The sequence below is a fragment of the Diachasmimorpha longicaudata genome, chromosome 14 (assembly GCF_034640455.1).
Source record: "Diachasmimorpha longicaudata isolate KC_UGA_2023 chromosome 14, iyDiaLong2, whole genome shotgun sequence".
Lineage (NCBI taxonomy): Eukaryota > Metazoa > Arthropoda > Insecta > Hymenoptera > Braconidae > Diachasmimorpha > Diachasmimorpha longicaudata.
Window position 1 is genome coordinate 6,609,123 of NC_087238.1, and position 18,346 is coordinate 6,627,468.

General features: G+C 41.4%; 3 protein-coding genes across 5 annotated transcripts in view; 2 read left to right on the forward strand and 1 right to left on the reverse strand.

Annotated features, from left to right (window-relative positions):
• Positions 1-18,346, reverse strand: part of LOC135169045 (uncharacterized) — a 63,899-nt gene that overhangs the window by 22,387 nt on the left and 23,166 nt on the right. The window lies entirely within an intron of this gene.
• Positions 12,216-14,604, forward strand: LOC135169038 (facilitated trehalose transporter Tret1-like). 2 transcript variants are annotated; one of them, XM_064133718.1, is made up of 5 exons: positions 12,216-12,741; positions 12,889-13,026; positions 13,108-13,456; positions 13,531-13,726; positions 13,876-14,604. In XM_064133718.1, the coding sequence occupies exons 1-5, from the start codon at positions 12,675-12,677 to the stop codon at positions 14,503-14,505; spliced, it is 1,380 nt and encodes a 459-aa protein (XP_063989788.1). In that variant the 5' UTR covers positions 12,216-12,674; the 3' UTR covers positions 14,506-14,604. The 2 variants fall into 2 exon arrangements, with proteins under 2 accessions (XP_063989788.1, XP_063989787.1); XM_064133717.1 differs by having other exon boundaries at positions 12,219-12,741; positions 12,889-13,456.
• Positions 14,760-17,345, forward strand: LOC135169036 (facilitated trehalose transporter Tret1-like). Its single transcript, XM_064133706.1, has 4 exons — positions 14,760-15,447; positions 15,529-16,096; positions 16,242-16,437; positions 16,554-17,345. Exons 1-4 carry the CDS (start codon positions 15,381-15,383, stop codon positions 17,214-17,216), a joined length of 1,494 nt encoding a protein of 497 aa, XP_063989776.1. The 5' UTR covers positions 14,760-15,380; the 3' UTR covers positions 17,217-17,345.

An 18,346-nucleotide genomic window follows, 5' to 3' on the forward strand; every position in this document is an offset into this window, starting at 1 on the left:
ACAAGCAGAGCCAGTTGTGCGGCATCAATGTTCATAGCCGTTGCATAATCACACGTGCAATGTCAGGTTTATGTCCTATGGATGCATATGAGGCGAGAGTTTATGATTTCAAAATAGGTCCTGTGTATTTCTATGCAATGGAAAGAATTACTTTCTCGCTTAAGCTCTTCATTTATTCAGTAACTGTTAATATGATTTATCACTCATTTCCGTATGGAGGGAAAATTACTTTATTATTTTTCCCAAATTCCTGAGACAAAATACTCCGGACAACAATAGTCAATTGAGACACCCCAATAATCACAATAATATCAATACATTCCGCGGAATTTTGTTTTTCAATTAAAATTTTCGTGTCGCGTCATTAAGTGGACTCCGATGAACTAGACGCGTAGAGGATACCCACCATGAAACGCAATCAACGAGCTGAGGTACGTGAATGTGAAATATATTGAAAATTGAATGCCACACGCTATCCAAGTGGTGTGATATAAAGAAAAAAAAGGGGCTTCTGTGCAGGGGCATAACGCTTGGATGTCGTCGATTGACGTTGAAGTTTATCTGGTGACACCCGTCCGCTAGCAAACTGGACAGCTCCCGGATGCCAAGCGAACACGGCGTGGCATCACCACGGACAATGAATGCCCATCCGTCTGCCTCTTTGCACAATGCCGCAGTGGGCACATGACGGTGTGTGGCAGTTTCAAAGAAGGGGCAGGGGGGTGGATAGCATTGGGTTGAAGGGTAGGTGAATGTTCACTAGCCATTCCGTTCGTACGACCCTTTCCTAATTGCTGAAATTGACAGGCTATGGTTTTTTATTCCTGCAGGTGTATTATTTTTTCGCTCTGTTTATTTGATTTTTTGGTTTGTTTTTTTTTTTTTTTTTTTTATTCACAATGTATTTTAGAGCCGTCACGAATTCATTAATTTCGGGGCAGTGCCGGCGAAATGGAGATTAATCGATATAGCTGGACTGTCCGGACGACAAACTGTTGAAATATTCATTACGTACGAAAATATTCCACTTTATTTCGTGTACCCCGCAGTATATCATCTGACGCGTTTGTACAATCCACATTTTTCAAACTGAATTAATGTTTACAATATCTTCGAAAATGTAAATTATGTCTTAAAATGATGGAATTTTTTTTTTTCAAGGTCCATCGACATAAATTATAATTTGTAGTATGGCTAGTATCGTTTGTATTTATTGCCCCATTCAAGCAGAATAAAAAATTTCACAGACAGTGGTAATGGAGGTGGGTACAAGGCAAGAAACAAACAATCGTTAGGATCTTTGTCCACCCCTCGGGAGAGATCAGCCGTTAGAGCGGAGGTGGCAGCTAACCTCCGGATGGGAACTAATGGTTGAGTGTCCGAGGGCGGGGGTTGGCCATCCATCACTCCCAACTGGCCACCTTAGTCATCTCGTCCTGTCTTCTCCCTCTCCCGTTCCTTTTCTGGGGCATTTCAAAGGCCACCGAGTTACGAAAATCCGGACTAGAGAAGGATCAAGGGAGCTTTACCACAAGAAATGGGGACAATTCCCCTGGACATCTGATGCCTTTCCTGAACTGGACATGAGGATGAGACATGTTTTTTTGTTCTCTCCCCCACAATTTAATGCTGAATGTTTGATTTGATGCCGCAGATTTATACGGCAAAGCTTAAATCAGGGCGACAGAGGGAATATTAATAGCAGCTCAAAGGCTGATGAGCCTTCAAATCAAGAAACTTTCCTATATCAATCTTATGCCTGGTTTTTTAATAACAAAATTCTCTAATGAAAAACATTTGACTTTAATTCTCATGGGGAGAAATAAGACATCAAATGAGGAATTTCTTCTGAGCATGTTTTCCCCCTTTGCTGGTACTTTTGCAAGGTAAAAGTTGCCATGACATCATCATCTATTACGTATTGTTTTATTCTTGAAGGAACAACCTTTTCCGGTATACATGTCGTTGTCGTTGTACAACTGGAAGACGTAGGGCTCTTGGGTGAGTGTGGAAGAGGGATGGAAAGACTTTTCACAGCACTCGTGTCGATCGCAAAGAAGAGGAGTGGTCCAGGGGGTGCCGAGACCAGTCGGGATTTATAGGGAAAGTCTGCGAGCAATCGTTGGCTCATACATTACTCGAGTTCAGCGGGCCTCGTTTATTTCTATAGTCGGGTTGAGAAGTCGTGCTTTTTTCTTGATGGAGAAATTTCCGTGGATGGCTATGGTTACAGATTTGACAGGATGCATTTATCATTCTGTCAGGAGAGGAGGGGAGTGCTGTCATTTGGATACTGATTTAGAAAACTATCGAGATCTTTTTGAAGTTTGATGCTACAGAGACATTACATTTTCACGTAAAATATGTAATGACATGATAAATTTTACGTAATATTATTTATGATATGAGTTTGAAGGAGGAAAATAATCGATGTAAGATCATCCGGATACATCTCGCAAGGTGAAAAGAGAGGAAATAAAATGTGATGCCTCAGTGTCCCATTATCAAACGAATTCTATGGGCCATGATACTGACACTACAAGCTCACCCCTCACCAGATAATATCTCTATGCCAGGGTTATTTGACGGTATATGAGATACTATACAACAGTCGTATACACTCGGATTCACATGGTAAAACGCGGTTAAAGGTCGCAACGGATGTGGGCGTAGATGCATTAAAGAACCTCTTCCAAACGGCATAAACCTGTCGTTCGTAAAGTTGGTGGCTGAGTGTGAGGGAGCGTAAAACAAGAGGCTCACTAGTGCCTGAGAGGCGTAAAGAAACTGTCACTCTGCACTGTGTGCCAGCCGTTGTCGATTCATTAGTGTTGTTTCCATTCCATTGCTTTTACGTGACCCCACACTGAGCTTCTCTCATCTCAAAGACAAACAATTCGGGGAATGGAATAACAGTCTGTGACATTTCATACTCATGACTGTGGCTGTCATCCGTCATCTGTCAAATATTCCAAAGAATTAAATTCCTCAAATCCCATGTTTTCGAAATGTTTTCAGTATTTATGTTCAACACAGTGTGTTTCGATGACTGAAGCTAACAGCTGCTTGCTATTCACAACTGTAAACAATCTTTTATTATCCACAATTTCATATTTTTCACTTGGGATTTGCTCGCTGTCACTAATCCTCAGTAAATTCGGCGTATCACGGACTTTCATGAAATACGACAATTCTTTTTGGGGGCTGTTGACCCACTCGATAAAGAAGAACACAGATGGGTATAAGAATGTGGTAAGCGCTTCTTCCCTGACGTTTAGATTAATGATTTCTTTGTGATTTATGGCTACCCCTCCCAACATCCGCGGATTTTCAAAGACTCATGTGAGAACGTCATATGTCAGAGGATGATGGTTTTATAATCAAGTCCTACAGAGAGCTTTGACAATCACGTCCGAGTCACCTTCAATTTAATTTTCTTTTCTCTTGCAAATTTACTCACTGTTATTAATTCCCAGTAATTCCATGTATCACCTATCTCGGCAAGTCGAGAAACAAGAATGAATTCGCAAATGTTACTCTGTTTGATAACGAAGAGCACAAATGGAGAAAAGAATGATGGAGAGAGTTTTTCTCTTGACATTTGGATTGATGATTTTTCCCTCGGTTTATAACTTCCCCGTACATCGTCGGCTTTTCAGGGGAGGATTGTGCGAGAAAGTCATACGTCACCGGAAGGTCGTTTCTCAATCAAGTGTGAATGGACGAGTGTTATATTTATTTTTCCCTTCTCCCCACTTCACCCCTCTATATGTGTAAATTGAAGTGCCACGAGGCACAAATCCCAGCAACTGGTGGTGTTCGCAGTGAAACACGCAGGATTGCACAATTCAACCCTCAAAATCCACAGCTACCCCAACTCCCGAACCCCTGCGTGCCTTCTCGACCGCGTGCGTCGGCCAAAAGCGACACAATTAATTATTTCATTTAACCGTCCGTCTAGTGCGCTCGGGTGAATTGTGCTAATTGCCTACAACTTTGCACTAATTTTCAAGGGAATATTCACACCAGTGGTTCAACGCACAGGCTCGTTCAAAATTATTTGACGTCGGGTGAACAAATTCATAAAAAAAATATAAATAAATAACAAGTGATTTCTACTTTGCGGACAAATTAGGCAATTGTGGAATGGCTCCAGTTATATAGAGAATTAGTTGTTCCAAAATTAAAAATCATCAAAAAACTGGAACTACAGAAAAAATTGAATGTTCCTCCTGAAGAGGGCAGGGGGATCGCCGTCGAAGAGATGGGGAACCGGGTGAATCAAGCGGCGGAGGGGGAGGGGGGGGGGGTACAGAGGGCGGAGACCATAAAACAACGGGCGCAGTCTGCTTGTTACCCAGACGCCGTAAACTCCGGGTATGAATCTGAATTATGGAATTATATGGCGCAGTAACTCATATCCTTGGCGCATGTAGGGTGGGCTCCGAGACCCCCTTAAATCATATACGCTACACTCGTTTGCCCCGATCTTCCTCTTTCCCACTGCTCTGTTTCTGCCATCACGCCTGCCCTTCCACCCCTCATCCCCTGCAGCTCCTCATCGTCCATGTCTCCCCTCTGTTTCAGCTCCTCTCGACTCGTCCATCACATACGCTTCTTTGTCTCTCTGTCCTCTCTATCCTGAGCATTCGGCCAGATGCCATAATACGGACCCATACAGACAAATTTTTTATAAAAACGAATGGACATTGGCCATTTTTCCTATATACCTTGATATTTTATAATATTTCTAATTATTATTTATTGATTTGCTAATTTTTATCTAGTACGTCTGGCTGGTTAATATGTGCCGCAAATATTTTGAAAGTATAAATTTTTGTTTTCGGTATTTCGGCCAAGTTTTTTCAGTCACGAATATTTTGTCGTGATGTGGGAGGGTGATGGTATGCTCACATATCCACAGGGAAAAGCAGGGTTAGGGGCGCGTTGACGCAACGGTTGTTGGTATCTCGTGCGGAGAGATGGGCGGAATGAGGATGGCTGTGTACGCCTCTGGTGAAGTCAAAATCTAAAGCCAACGTGGTCCAATGTTAGTGGGCTGCTGTTGAGAGTGCTTGCAGTGGACATTAATGGCTGGCCATAAAGATGCGAAATGCGCACCCGGCACTGTCCACATCGTATCTCGGACGGTAATTCACTGGTGTGCACGTACGTTCTACCTCGTCAACCCGCTATACTCCTGGGATCTTTTTATTTTCCGACTTTTTTTCCATTTTTTTTTTCTTTTTCGTGCTGGGGAAAATGAGCAGCGAGCTGTTGTCTTCACAACTGGGTCCAACAAGGGACTGCCTGATTCGTCCGGGAAATATAAATCACTTGGACTTTGTCCTCGGAAGGACGAAGAGCACTTCGATTATTATTCCAATGTACTAAAATCCTGGGTTAATGGTCGCTAATTTCGTCCTGGTATTTTAGAGGTTTATAGACATCGTGGGAATAATTTTTTGGATTATTTACCTGCATACTGGATTATCTTTAGAGACAACTGAAGAAGAAATCCCTCAGATAAATAAATTATGTCAATTTAATGATAGTAAATCTAGACACAGTTCACTTCTTTTACCATTCAGCATTGAGAATCGTTCCCCACTGCGCACTCATAATCTCATAAATATATCGAATAGAAGTTCTGTCTGAGGGGGTGTAAGGAGTATGGGCAACGACAAATCGATGACAGTGTAATTAGCATACTCCGAATAGGGTAAAAGGAGGGTGGTGGGTTGGGCTGGTTTTAGCGGATATGAGAGAGGACGAGAGGACTAGTTATAACCCGATATTCAATAGCTGACAGTGTCGCCATCCCTCGAGGAGGCTCGAGTGTGCCAATGACGTTTATGAGGGATGTTTCTACGTGAGTAGTATATAGTGGTGCTCAGTACTCCGGATCCTGCTCAATATCGACACGAATCAGACGGTATATACACCCATCATCTCCTTCCCTCCTTGAATTATGGCCTTAATCCAAAGTGGGTGTTTCCAGCGCTTGATGGATTGCGTCAAATATCTTTGAAGCGTACATTTTTTATCACGCGATGACATATTGCCGGCAACTTTTTTTTATCGAAGAGATGGAAAAATTCCATTATTTTTTTCGTCCCGATTAAGAGATTTTTTGAGACGGATAATGTGACAGATGCAAATGCAAATGAATAATTTTCAAAAATATCAAGCATTTACCTGACATGAGCACTACCACCTTTAGAGATGGCCGCAGCTTCACTTCGCCTTTTTCATTATACCCATTTTCATTAGTTTTCTGTTAAGTGAATAAATCCTTCGAGCCATCTTTGAAAATTTTTCATCTCCAAAGAATCTTTCTTCTCAGTCTATTATAAAATCCTTCAAGACGTCAGACGTCAAGTGTATGAGCATTCATAGCCTGCGAAAATCGCGTGTCACCGATATTTATTTTTCCGCGCATAAGGCAAACCTTCGCTTTGCAAAATGCAGGCAAACGTTAACAGCTGCTTGTCATGCCATCAAAAAACCTAAAGCCCATCAATGTTGAAAAAGGTGACACTGTCTTCTGGTGTCTCGGTGGTCTATCCATTCCGTTGAACATGAAAGGGAGGCTATTGGGCTCAATAAAAAAGGAGGGGGCGGGGAGAGATTGAGGATAAATCGAAATCGCTTCGGCAGCGGGAGCGTCACGTTTGACGATTGGTGGATAATCCAATTTCGTATTTCTAATGAAGGGATTCGAGAGAGATAAACGGCGGGCAGTGGTGCCTTGCACTGAACAAGAAGGGGATTCAACTGAGGGAGATAAAAAAGACGAAAGCATTAATCAAGTTACTTTACAGAAATTTTACGGGCATCATACGATATTCCAGTTTCAGTATTTCCAGTTCCATGTAGCAAACCGTCGGTCTAGACGTCTGATGGATTACACTCAAATCATTGATTTGATTGGAGTATATTGAAATTCAATGAACGGAAATGTCAGGTTGATTGAAAGGAATCACTCAGACGCGTAATTAGGAATAATCGACATTGGAAATTAATGTCTCGTGGGATAGATCTAGTAGTGCGCTATTGCATCAAAAGTCCATGTCTCAGTAGAAGAAAAAAACTCTCGTTAGAGGGACAAAAAATTTCATTTAAAATTAACAGACCACTGAAATATCAGTGCTGGACCACCGCTGGTTAGGGTGAATTTATCAGGTGGCCAGTTTAATTTGGATAATACATGAGACAACGGGACGTACACGAGCCTTACACGGGACATTGTCGAGATATGGAAAAAAAGGCAAGGGGAAGGAGAAATTAATATGGACGAAGGTGCGTATATACCCATTCGGAGTGTATATCTTATCTCTCGCTTTTGGTGTGGATTCACCAGTGTGCACTGTCAGGAGGGGGAAAGCTATCCCAAGCTAAGTGTTAAATATGTTAATTTTTTTTATCGCAGCATTTACTCCTGGGGATAAACGGCCAATTTCCATACTAAATTGTCTCGCAATTTCTTCTCTTTTCTTCACTTTTTCCCTGGCAGATATTAACGTCACGTTCATTGGGAAAAGAAAGGGATGCGCAGGAGGAGAAATTAATCGTGGGATGGGGTGGTTTATCGGTGAGAGAAACTGAATTAAAAATTCATTCTTCGCTCATTATGATAGGAGATGAAAAATCAATCTGTCTCCAATGGAGTGCATTAATATCCATCTCGATTGTTGAACATCCGTTTCTAACTGACAATGATTCAATAAATAAATCATGACGTGCGTTATTGATGTGGCCGCGATATAATTGCAATACGTTTAGATAATTTTCTGGTAGGTTTATACGCGATTTTAAACCGACGAAATTTCAACTCAGGCATTACTCCGCTGACAAACTAAACACGCTGATGACAAGTATCACTTTAACCTCGTAAACTTGTGAAATATCACATCACCAATGGTGTCGGTGGGAGGAGGTGCATCGCAAAGTGGTGCGTGGGGGTCGCGATGAGGGACGGGGTGGCAGGGGTACTAGGCTCAGTGATATAGAGGGGAGTGAAGAGAGAAAGAGTAGAAGTATCACGCGCGAGAGGAGATTAACGATCGTAAAGAACGTTCGCCTAGTAATTTGGTTGGCGTTACGAACCGGCCCATAAATCCGTGTGCATATCTGCGTCGTAAAGCGCAAAGCGATGCCGCGAGACCGACGTTATATCCTCTGTTGGGATAGAGGCGAGTGGGATGATAGAATCGAATTCTTGTATCCCAGAATGAGAGGGAATGCCATCCCGTGGTTGGTGGTGGGAGAGGGTGAGGGGGTCCGTGTTACGGCGCGTCCGTACCGCCTCCGATCTACGGGGTCGTAAATTTATTATACGCAATATCGGCGTCCTACGTCTCGTAAAGCAACGCGCGCCCGTGGGCGATGCCTCGACCGCCGTATCTTTATCTCTTTGGCCCGCGATTCTGGCTGCCTGTTACGTAACCAAAGTCGCGGGGCAGGGACAGGGACAGGGGTGGCTGGAAGTTATGTTCAATTCAATGATGAGACTCCTCGGAATAATTGATCCAGTACCGAAATATTATTACGTAATTCTATACGTCGAAACGACAGCCGTCTTCATGGTTCTTACGAATTTTCACCTCATGTTTCTTATCACTCACTAAATCAAGTATTTTCTTCCGGTGGATGGGTGTACGAAAGCCCTGTAATGGACTGACGTGAATATTAATGCCTCCCCTCTCTCTGTGAACGACTTGCGATAGTGATTTACGAAGGAACGAAGGAAGTTATCTCGTTCACGAAGCAGTAACTCATGCCGCACGAGTCGATCTATACGAGTGTGGCACGCCTGGCCGCGCCAATCTCTACACCCCCATCTCTCAATCCCTCCCTCCACTAATACTTGTCTTCAATCCTTCTTAATATATACCATAGATTCAGTGCTGACAAAGCAACGGTGTAGGAGGTACCAAGTGCGATTTTATCTCGTTCACCGGAGAGGAGAGAGAGAAATGTCATTTAATTTGCATTTGTATTTGCATCGCTCCACCCTTGTCCAATACTATTTTGTAAAATATCCAGTGAGGTTTATTCAATGGATGATAAAGTGTTCTCAGAGCATACTGATAACTGTGATTTTTCTTCCATCCGTTCTGCCATGTGGAAAGGGGGAGAGGTTGTTAAATTTCAAAGGGAGAGCTTTCTGCGTGTATGAATGACTACCGGCATTTTCCATGCGTCGAAAATATTCTCAAAACCCATAAATATTGGTGTTTCTTGTCGACCTTCCCACTCCCCTCGCCTGGGCCCCCGGTGAAACTACCGCCACTACTTGGGATTGTGTGTTCGTAAGCTCCTGAGTGTGGAAATACACATCGATATGGGAAATGCACAGCTGCTGTTAGCCCACCGAAATATCATTTCACGGGTAATGAAAATTTACGAATGACGATGAATAATAGGGGTGGAAAGAGAAATATTAAAAATTTTGAGAATTGGACCGATTGGCGGTGGGGCATGGTATCGATACTTTGGGGTGCGGGATTGAAATACATATACTTTTCATCCGGGCTGTAATAGTGGTAGGAATATGAAAACGGATTACGCTGCTGTCAGTGAGGTCTTTCACTTTCGTTAATTGACCGTATTTGGTCTGACTTTTAAAGTTAACACCGAATTATAGCCCACGAATATTTTTTTTCTCCAGGAAAAAAAATTAAAAGACATTTTTTCATTTTAGAAAAAAATCAAGAGGCCAAAACCAAATTGTCTTACTACGTTTGCCCACCACGGAAAATATTGCAAATCAATTTTATATTATCACTTCCCAATGCCATAAAAAAAATTGCTTTCGCCAAGAATATTTCTCAGCCTTAAGCAAAAGTATATAAATATTCCCACAACAAATGCTAATGCCAAGCACCTTTTCTTGCACTTAGTAAATATCCCAGGAAAGCAATTTTTTCTGAGCGTAAAATTTGCCGGAAGCTAAATTCCCATTACACACAACCCCAATAATTCCGCGATTTTTACTAGTCATTTTTCTGATACCTACTACCGAGAAAAGTAACAACCTAGAAAAGGACAAAATTGCTCGCGAGAAAGTCATTACTCAGATTCACCTTCCATAATAAAATACGGATTTCCAGCCAGCCGTATAGATCAGTATATCCGTATCTTGAACATAAGTACTCTGGTATACATGCCATCGGCCACAGTAAGGCAACGAGACGCTCGTGTGGCCGCTACCGTGGGCACAAACGGCGGCCATTAATACAGATGTTACATCGCCCAGTGTTGGCATTGCCCTCACTCCCCCCCCCCCCCCCCCTATCTCGCCCTCATTCCTCTCTCTCTCTCTCCCTCGTATCGGTTTTACCCTCGCATGCTTATCTACCTACCTCCATCTCGACTTACGGTGTAAGTAAACGAGGTGACTGCTTATATCTTTTATGCTTTAACCGGGCTCTGATGCCGAGTGGTCGTGTCAAATTCACCAGTGTTTAACATCACCGATCGTCGCACGATTAATTGCTGGTGAGGGCACATGGAGTCAGTTCTGGTGGTCATCACAAATTTATGCGATTCTATGTGTTTTTTGTTTTTTTTTTTTTCATATCGAAGCAGTAAAATAATATATATAGACATTTTCTCATGATTTCAACAACCCCTATACAATTAAAAATGTACGTAGAGACGATCACTTAGTTGCTAGCTGGTTCCGGTGCGTATATTAAATCGATCTCGAGCGGGAGCGCAGCGTTGATGCAACGAAATTGAATTGTCATCTCCTCACCTCCTCAGCTGTCGATTCATAATTTGAAACTTAATAATGTACAATTATGCCTCACTTTCCCACACCCTCGATCTTCCCTAATGCAATACAATCCCACCATCAAAGAAGAAAACTAATGAAACTCCTAGAAATGAATTTTACTACATCGGCATGATCGTATACTTTATCATCGACCCTTATGCATGGTTATAAAATGAAAGGTATCCATAAACCTTACGTACACATTCCCACAATCTCCATATAAAGTTTCACAGTTATCACCAAAAATACCCATAGAATGGTTACAATGAATTTGTCACAGCGAATAGACCCGGTACACTATAATATCGTGGCCTCTACGGGGGCGGATGTTATTTCTTACACATAAAATAACGATTAGATTATCCTTGAATCGCATTGTGTCATGTTCAGTGTCTCTCAATGTTTACCACCCTTCTGGCCATTAATAGCACTTACATCCTAACGCACAAGGCACAAACTTGTATCTCCTTGAAATTCTACTTTTGGCGCCTACGTGAGAGACCAAAACCTCTGGGCATTCGAGAGGATATCGGATACCCCAAGGGCTGGAGAGGGGGAGTGACAAAACAACATGGTCAAGGAGAAAACTCGATCTCTTTTCAACTTCCTTCCTTTCATTCTTCTTTATTGTATTTTCTCTCCCATCCTTCGGCAACTCTCAATTCAAATGCTTTTACGACTTTGAAATTGCGATCAAAAACGATTTGAGGGGATCGTTATTTAGCGTTACGACCGGAGCATTTGGAGATCGTTTTATCCTGAAATGAAAATCAGGCTGAATTTTATGGTTATGTTGTCAATATTTTCATTTATTTTTAATGAAATTCGATGGAAATCCTTATGGAGGAACATATTTTTTGGAATTTTTCCAACTGGTTTTTTCGCTTGGGCTAAGTAGATCCCGTTGATTTTTAGTTTTTCAATTTATTTAACCTTGAAATCTGCTGTCAAAGAAGTCTCGTGTTATTAAAGACGCAAGTCATCGATATCGGAGTGTATGTCACCGATGACGTCAAACAGCTGGAGCGATCATTCATGAGTCTCAGTTAATCCCTTTTATGGAAATAATTATTTCGATCATGACCTTCGCTTTAAATATGTGGCAATCGACTACTTCTATCCAATCAATTACGTAAAAAATTCCAAATATCTAATAATTTATCGAGCTATCCATCGATATAAGTTGGAGAATCCAGGGCTTAAATTCCAACGCTAACAATGTTTCCATTCGGTAACATAAAACTGTTAACATTTACAATTGTCTCTGGCTGCATAGATAAAGCTCGAAAGTTAAGTCATTTTCCTTACCATTCTTGATAAGTTTTAACAGACATGTCTTCTGCGTATATATTATCGACGAACCGTGACACGTGATAACGACCTTTTTATAAACAGTTCTGAGCATACAAGGTAAAAAATGAATAGTGCAACCTGACAAAACTCAGACACCAACTTTTTCCGTCGATCACTTGTTCACTATTAGACAAGTGGCCGCCGGGCATTGTGCACCATTGGTTTTCTTGCGACACTTGATGTGAGTAAAGTGCAACATCATTACCAAAATTGTAAATAAATCGACCGCTACTAGAATCTTGCAAGTTTATCCCATGTTTTTGGAACTCGTGATAAGTGAAGAGTGGATGACTCAGATGCATTAGGAAGCTCTTATGAATGATACCTGATAAGGACATATTTCAGTGATTAAAAGAGTGGAAGATTATCAACTGATTATATCGAATCAGTAGAGATAATGGAGGATGTTAGAACTGATTGTTCAGTGCACAACCGTTCTTTTGTCACATAAAGCAAACAAATTAATCAAGTGTGACCAAGCCCCACTGGTGATTTTTGTCCCTTTGGACGGCATTTAGAAAGACGAAAATCTGGAGATATGATAGGCTGTGACAGCTTTTCGATAGATTTGCGTAAGTGGCGACAAATCGTTGCAGCCGTTATCGGTAAGCATCTCATAAATGAGTCGTGAATCATTTCGTTAATTGGATTCGTCCTAACTTGATTGCAAGCAAAATTATTTAAACTAAAACACTTTGTCAAGCATCCTGATCAATGAGATTACTTGTTTTGTGCCTTATTATCCTTTGCAGCCAATTTGGCAGCTGTAACAGGTGGAATGCTGTCAAGTTGGATCTCACCTTTGGGTCCTCGACTTACAGAGCCGGACACTCCCGTTGGAACGGAACCCATAACGGAGAGTGAGATCTCCATTCTGTCTTCGGCAACAGGTCTGACGTCACTGTTTGCCTTAATTTTTTATGCACTATCAGCTGGAAAAATCAGTACCAAAGTCCAAGCGTGGATCATAGCAATTTCAGGAATTGGCGGGTGGCTACTGATACTCTTTGCCCAAAATTTCTATTACCTTTTGATTGCAAGGATCTTAGCCGGAGTTGTGTGCGGATTAACATTCTCCATGATGCCTGTCTATGTCACGGAAATAGCTGAGGATTCCATCAGAGGTGCATTGGGAAGTCTTCTCTCCTTTGGTATCAATATAGGGGGGTTCCTGTCATTTATACTCGGGGCCACCTTGAATTATCACACTTTTGCGGTCTGCGGGCTGATTGTTCCCGTGATGTTTATTGTTGGATTCGTTTTTCTACCCGAATCCCCTGCGTATTTCATGAGGAAAGGGTTCATTGATAATGCAACTAGGTAATATTATACATATGCTGACGATCGGACATTTTTCGAGACAGACGTTTGGAAAACAGATGATTGATTTGTAGATCTCTGATGTGGTTAAGGAATAACGACCAGACAGTTGTAGATCGCGAGTTGAAGCTGTTGAAGAAGCAGTTTACGTCTGATTCGGTAAAAATCGGGGGGATAAAGGATCTGTTCAGGAATCGAGGAACGATTAAAACATTGATGATCTCTCTAACATTATATGCAGGACAACATTTCGGTGGTTATGCTATAATTGTAAGTCATGTGGAATAATTTTCCTTGGATAAAATAATATCATGAACTTAATGAGTTGTACGACAAGACGTAGAAATAGCTTGCCTGTAATGCTCATCTTGCCAATCAGACGAATTCAGATATTTAATCCTCTGGAATAATTTTTCCAGTTTTCCTATACAGGAATGATCTTCGAGAAAGCGAATAGAGGATCGGTTGCTGTGAGCGCTGACGACTCGTTACTAGTCATCGCCGGGATACAAATAATCGGATCGCTGATACCAACATTTACGATGGACCATCTTGGAAGGAGAAAGCTCATTATTTCATCTTGCCTAGGAATAACAACTTGTCATGTAGCTTTCGGAATTTATCTTCTGTTACAAAGTCGAGGGTATGATTTATCATCTGTAGCCTGGATACCACTGGTTGCAGTGTCTGGTTTTGGGGTTGTTTATTGCGCAGGACTAGGTCCTGGCACATCCATTGTTACTTCCGAGTGTTTTGGTCCGGATATTGTAAGTTTAGGAATTTCTATTTCTTTGGCTGCAGAATTTCTCTCCAACTTTTTCACAACACTAGCTTTTCCATTTGTAAGCTCACAATTCGGAATGCACGTGAGCTTCTTCATTCTCGCGGCTTGTCCTGTTGTTACAATGACTATTATTTTTTGTATTCTTCCCGAGACTAAGGGGCGGTCTAAGGTTGCTATTGCTCAGCAATTGAACTGCCAGGAGAAGGAAGACGATGATAATGCGGTAAATTTGAATGACAATGGGATTGGAAAGAATGCCTTGTAATTTTATTCCTTTTTCTTCTGACGCATTATTTATGTAAATATTTAATAAGTTTTAATCATTTTTGATGCTGATCCAAGGCATAAAAAACTTTCAATGGTATACGTAGTCAGTTAATTTCCGTACCTATTGTTCCAGTTTTTCCGTCAGAACGTTACGACTCTCGATTGTTCTATTTATCTCTCTCATTCAACCACTTTCATTACCTCTCATGAAATGGGCTTCCTGTTACAATTTTTTAGCGATTATCCGGATAAATGACATCAAAAATTTGAAATCATCAAATGGGGATAAAGTTTGATAGAACCATTTTTTAAATTAACGACGATAAAGAAGTGTTGCATAATTATTCTGCCGAGAGAGGATGAAAATATCTCGCTAGATCCGAATGATGGCAGGCGGAAATAATTACTCGCCTCGGTAGCAGCCAACCGAAGGCAATAACTGAAGAGCCAGAAGACAATCGCAGCGAGTCTTTTCTAAGTCGGTGCACAGTGAAGACGGAGGAAACCATCAAGGTCAGTGAGATCAAGTTCGCATGGTTAGAAAGACCCTTAATTCGGAGGATGGACCAATTAGAAGTGGATAAACACGAATTTTTTTTTATCCGTGACCTTCATGTCAAAACGTCTCATTTAATGTATAGATTAAACAAATATATTAGCCTCTTGTTCTGAGGATTGTTGAATATACTCGAAACCGGTCTTCTTCTGTACGAACAATGTATGCATTCTTGCTGATGATCGCATGACTAATTTCATCGCATAAGACATGCATGGAAGAACATTGAATGCTACGTTGTTTCTGTGCAAATATTGTCATTCAGTATAAAAAAAAGTGTGTTGTGAATGTGAAGCCGAGTTGCCTTGTCTTCAGATATGTTTGTTTTCAATATTAGTTCTTCCGGATGGAAGAGATGTCGTCAGACTTTGGCAGCCGTAATCGGTAAATCACTTCTGAATTATTACCGATTTCCTCAAATTCTCATAACTACCTTTTAATTCTTATCATTTCATCTCCTCCCAGCGAACTTGTCGACAGTCGCAGCTGGAATGCTCTCAGCATGGACTTCCCCAATAATTCCACAGCTGATGAAAGAAAATACTCCAGTTGGTACAAAGCCGATGAATGATCATGAAATATCCTGGTTGTCCTCGGTAACCGGTCTTGCTTCACTAGTTGCTCTCCTGTTCTACGCATTCTTAGCTGGAAAAACCAGTAATAAAATACTGGGATGGGTCTCGGCAGTATCAGCAACTGTCAGTTGGCTGCTCATATACTTTGCCAAAAATTTCTACTACCTTCTGATCGCTCGCATTTTTGCCGGAGTTGTCTGTGGACTGACGTTCTCCATGACACCAGTCTACGTGTCCCAAATTGCTCAGGACTCTATAAGAGGGCAGCTGGGGAGCCTTCTCTGCTTTGGCTTCAATGTGGGCAATCTTGCCTCGGCAATTCTTGGGGCACAGCTGTCTTATCACAATTTTGCTCTATGTGGGACTGTCATACCTCTTATCTTTATCGCGGGATTCATATCCCTACCTGAATCTCCAATGTATCTTCTGAGAAAGGGGCATATCGACGGGGCTACAAGGTAAACGAAAAAAAAAGCAATCTATAATGTGATTAAGATACTGGCAACGTCCTACTTCAGGTCGTTAGACACCAAAGTGTCTCATCAGCTAATGTAGTGACTTCTGACACTATTCTCCTGATTCTAAACAATGATTAATCTCCAGATCTCTACTGTGGCTGAGAAATAATGACAAAGAGGAAGTGGATAATGAATTAATCCAACTGCAGAAATACGTCACGTCTCACAGTAGGAAAACCACTGGGTTGAAGGAGTTATTTAGAAATCCGGGGACAATCAAAGCACTGATTATATCGGTTACTCTATTTGCTGGCCAGCATACTTCTGGATATGCAATCATGGTGAGTCATTCTCTCACCCTGTTTCCGAGTAGTGCCGTTCGTGTTTTAGACAAGCCCTTTTATCGAACGACGTGAGAAATTTGAGAAGCAGCTCTTATGGAATTATTTCTTCTTAGATTACGTATACGACAACGATATTCGAACTTGCCAACACATCGGTCGACCCCTACATCGCGTCTGTAGTCATGTCAGTGATACAAATCATTGGATCCTGGATATCGACGTTGACGATAGACCGTTTCGGAAGAAGAAAGCTGGTCTTAGCGTCTTGCGCAGGAATAATTATGAGTCACGTTGTTTTCGGAATTATGTACGTATTTCAGCATCACAAATATGATTTGTCATCGATTTCTTGGGTTCCTGTCGTAACAATGTCAGCCTATGCACTGGTCTACTCAGCAGGACTTGGTCCTTCAACATCTGTCGTATGCTCAGAGATTTTCAGTCCAGATATCGTGAGTTTAGGTCTTTCAGTTGCTCTGTCAACTGAGTTCATCTCAAATTTTTGTACTACCCTGGCTTTTCCACTATTCACTGCAAAGTTTGGCATTCATGTAAGTTTTTTCGTTCTCGCATTCTTCGCTGCTGTTACTCTGACAATCATATTTTTTCTTCTACCTGAGACTAAAGGGAAAACAAAGTCGGATATTTTTGCCGAGTTGAATGGATCAAGAAAAGCAACTGAGCATGCAGCCGTGGTTCTTAATGAAAAAGGATTGAATTCAATTTCATTGATGCAGCCCTTTTCTGCAGGGAAATCAGTCAATTCTATCACCTAGTCATGGCATTTCCTCATTTCCCTTTTCTCATAACTAAGGAATAGAAATAGTGGAGTACAAGTTACTCGAGAGTGTGCAATCAATGTACAATCAGCGTCTTAATAAAACCAACCAATGAATATCAATCAATTCAAGTGTCATTCAATCAACTTAGCCACGACTAACTTGAATACTAATTACATTTATCCAATGATGATTACCAATTATCCCCTTCAACCATCCGGAAGAACAATCCATCAGCGCTGGTAATCCTTTGCTAACCTCTGATCCTTAATCGTACGGTAATCAAAGCCCCCAACACACGCGCTCCACGGGGCCTCATATATTACCTCCACATTGATTTACCACTGCAGATGGCGGTCCCGGTGGGGGATTACTAGAGGAAAGAAAGCCTTCCTGCAACCAGGTGTCGATTCTCACGCTGATACTCACATCGAATAAACTCCACTATCTGTTTCCACGATTGACTAAAAATAATTAATTCATAGTTCGCTCCATCACTTCCTCGAGTAGATGTATCACCACTTGTATGGCAAACCTAACTTATCAGACCAAAGGAAAGATATCTTTGACCGTTTTTTTTTTTTATTATATACGATAGATCATAATAGATCATGCCCTTGATATTTTTACTTCGGAATGTCCGTAAAAAATATTCCTATTTCACAAAACACCAGCGTAACGAGGCGGAAGTTTCTCGAGGTGTTGGAATCCCCACTGTAATTTATGTAATTGACCATATTGAAGTCCCCAACATGAAGCCACAACTCAACTTTCGCTTTAATCACCGAGCATTCCAAGTTGAGGTAGAAAATTCACATGCGTGTATCAGACCTATCATACACACGTCAATATAAAGTACATACTGTACTCTACACTTATCTCAAGACTAGAAAAAGAAGGGAATAAATAAAAAATATACCCAAGGCGGTTGTTTATACGGTGCTCGATCATTACAGTAATTATGACGGTCCCACCGGGTAATTATTATAACATCAATAAATTACAGAATAATGTACGTGTATTATAGGTTTGCAGCCGGACAACTTGTATAATTTAACCGTTGGGAGGGGGGGGGAGAGAGAGAAGGGGGGCATATGCATTAATGCATTGGACGTCGAATGGGCGCG

Bases quoted from the DNA above. Each gene is read 5' to 3' on its own strand.
- LOC135169038 (XM_064133717.1), top strand. From the start codon at position 12,675: ATGATAGGCTGTGACAGCTTTTCGATAGATTTGCGTAAGTGGCGACAA. The intron at 12,742-12,888 runs GTAAGCATCTCA...TATCCTTTGCAG, and splicing joins AATCGTTGCAGCCGTTATCG to CCAATTTGGCAGCTGTAACA. The intron at 13,457-13,530 runs GTAATATTATAC...ATTGATTTGTAG, and splicing joins TTCATTGATAATGCAACTAG to ATCTCTGATGTGGTTAAGGA.
- LOC135169036 (XM_064133706.1), top strand. From the start codon at position 15,381: ATGTTTGTTTTCAATATTAGTTCTTCCGGATGGAAGAGATGTCGTCAG. The intron at 15,448-15,528 runs GTAAATCACTTC...ATCTCCTCCCAG, and splicing joins GACTTTGGCAGCCGTAATCG to CGAACTTGTCGACAGTCGCA. The intron at 16,438-16,553 runs GTGAGTCATTCT...ATTTCTTCTTAG, and splicing joins CTTCTGGATATGCAATCATG to ATTACGTATACGACAACGAT.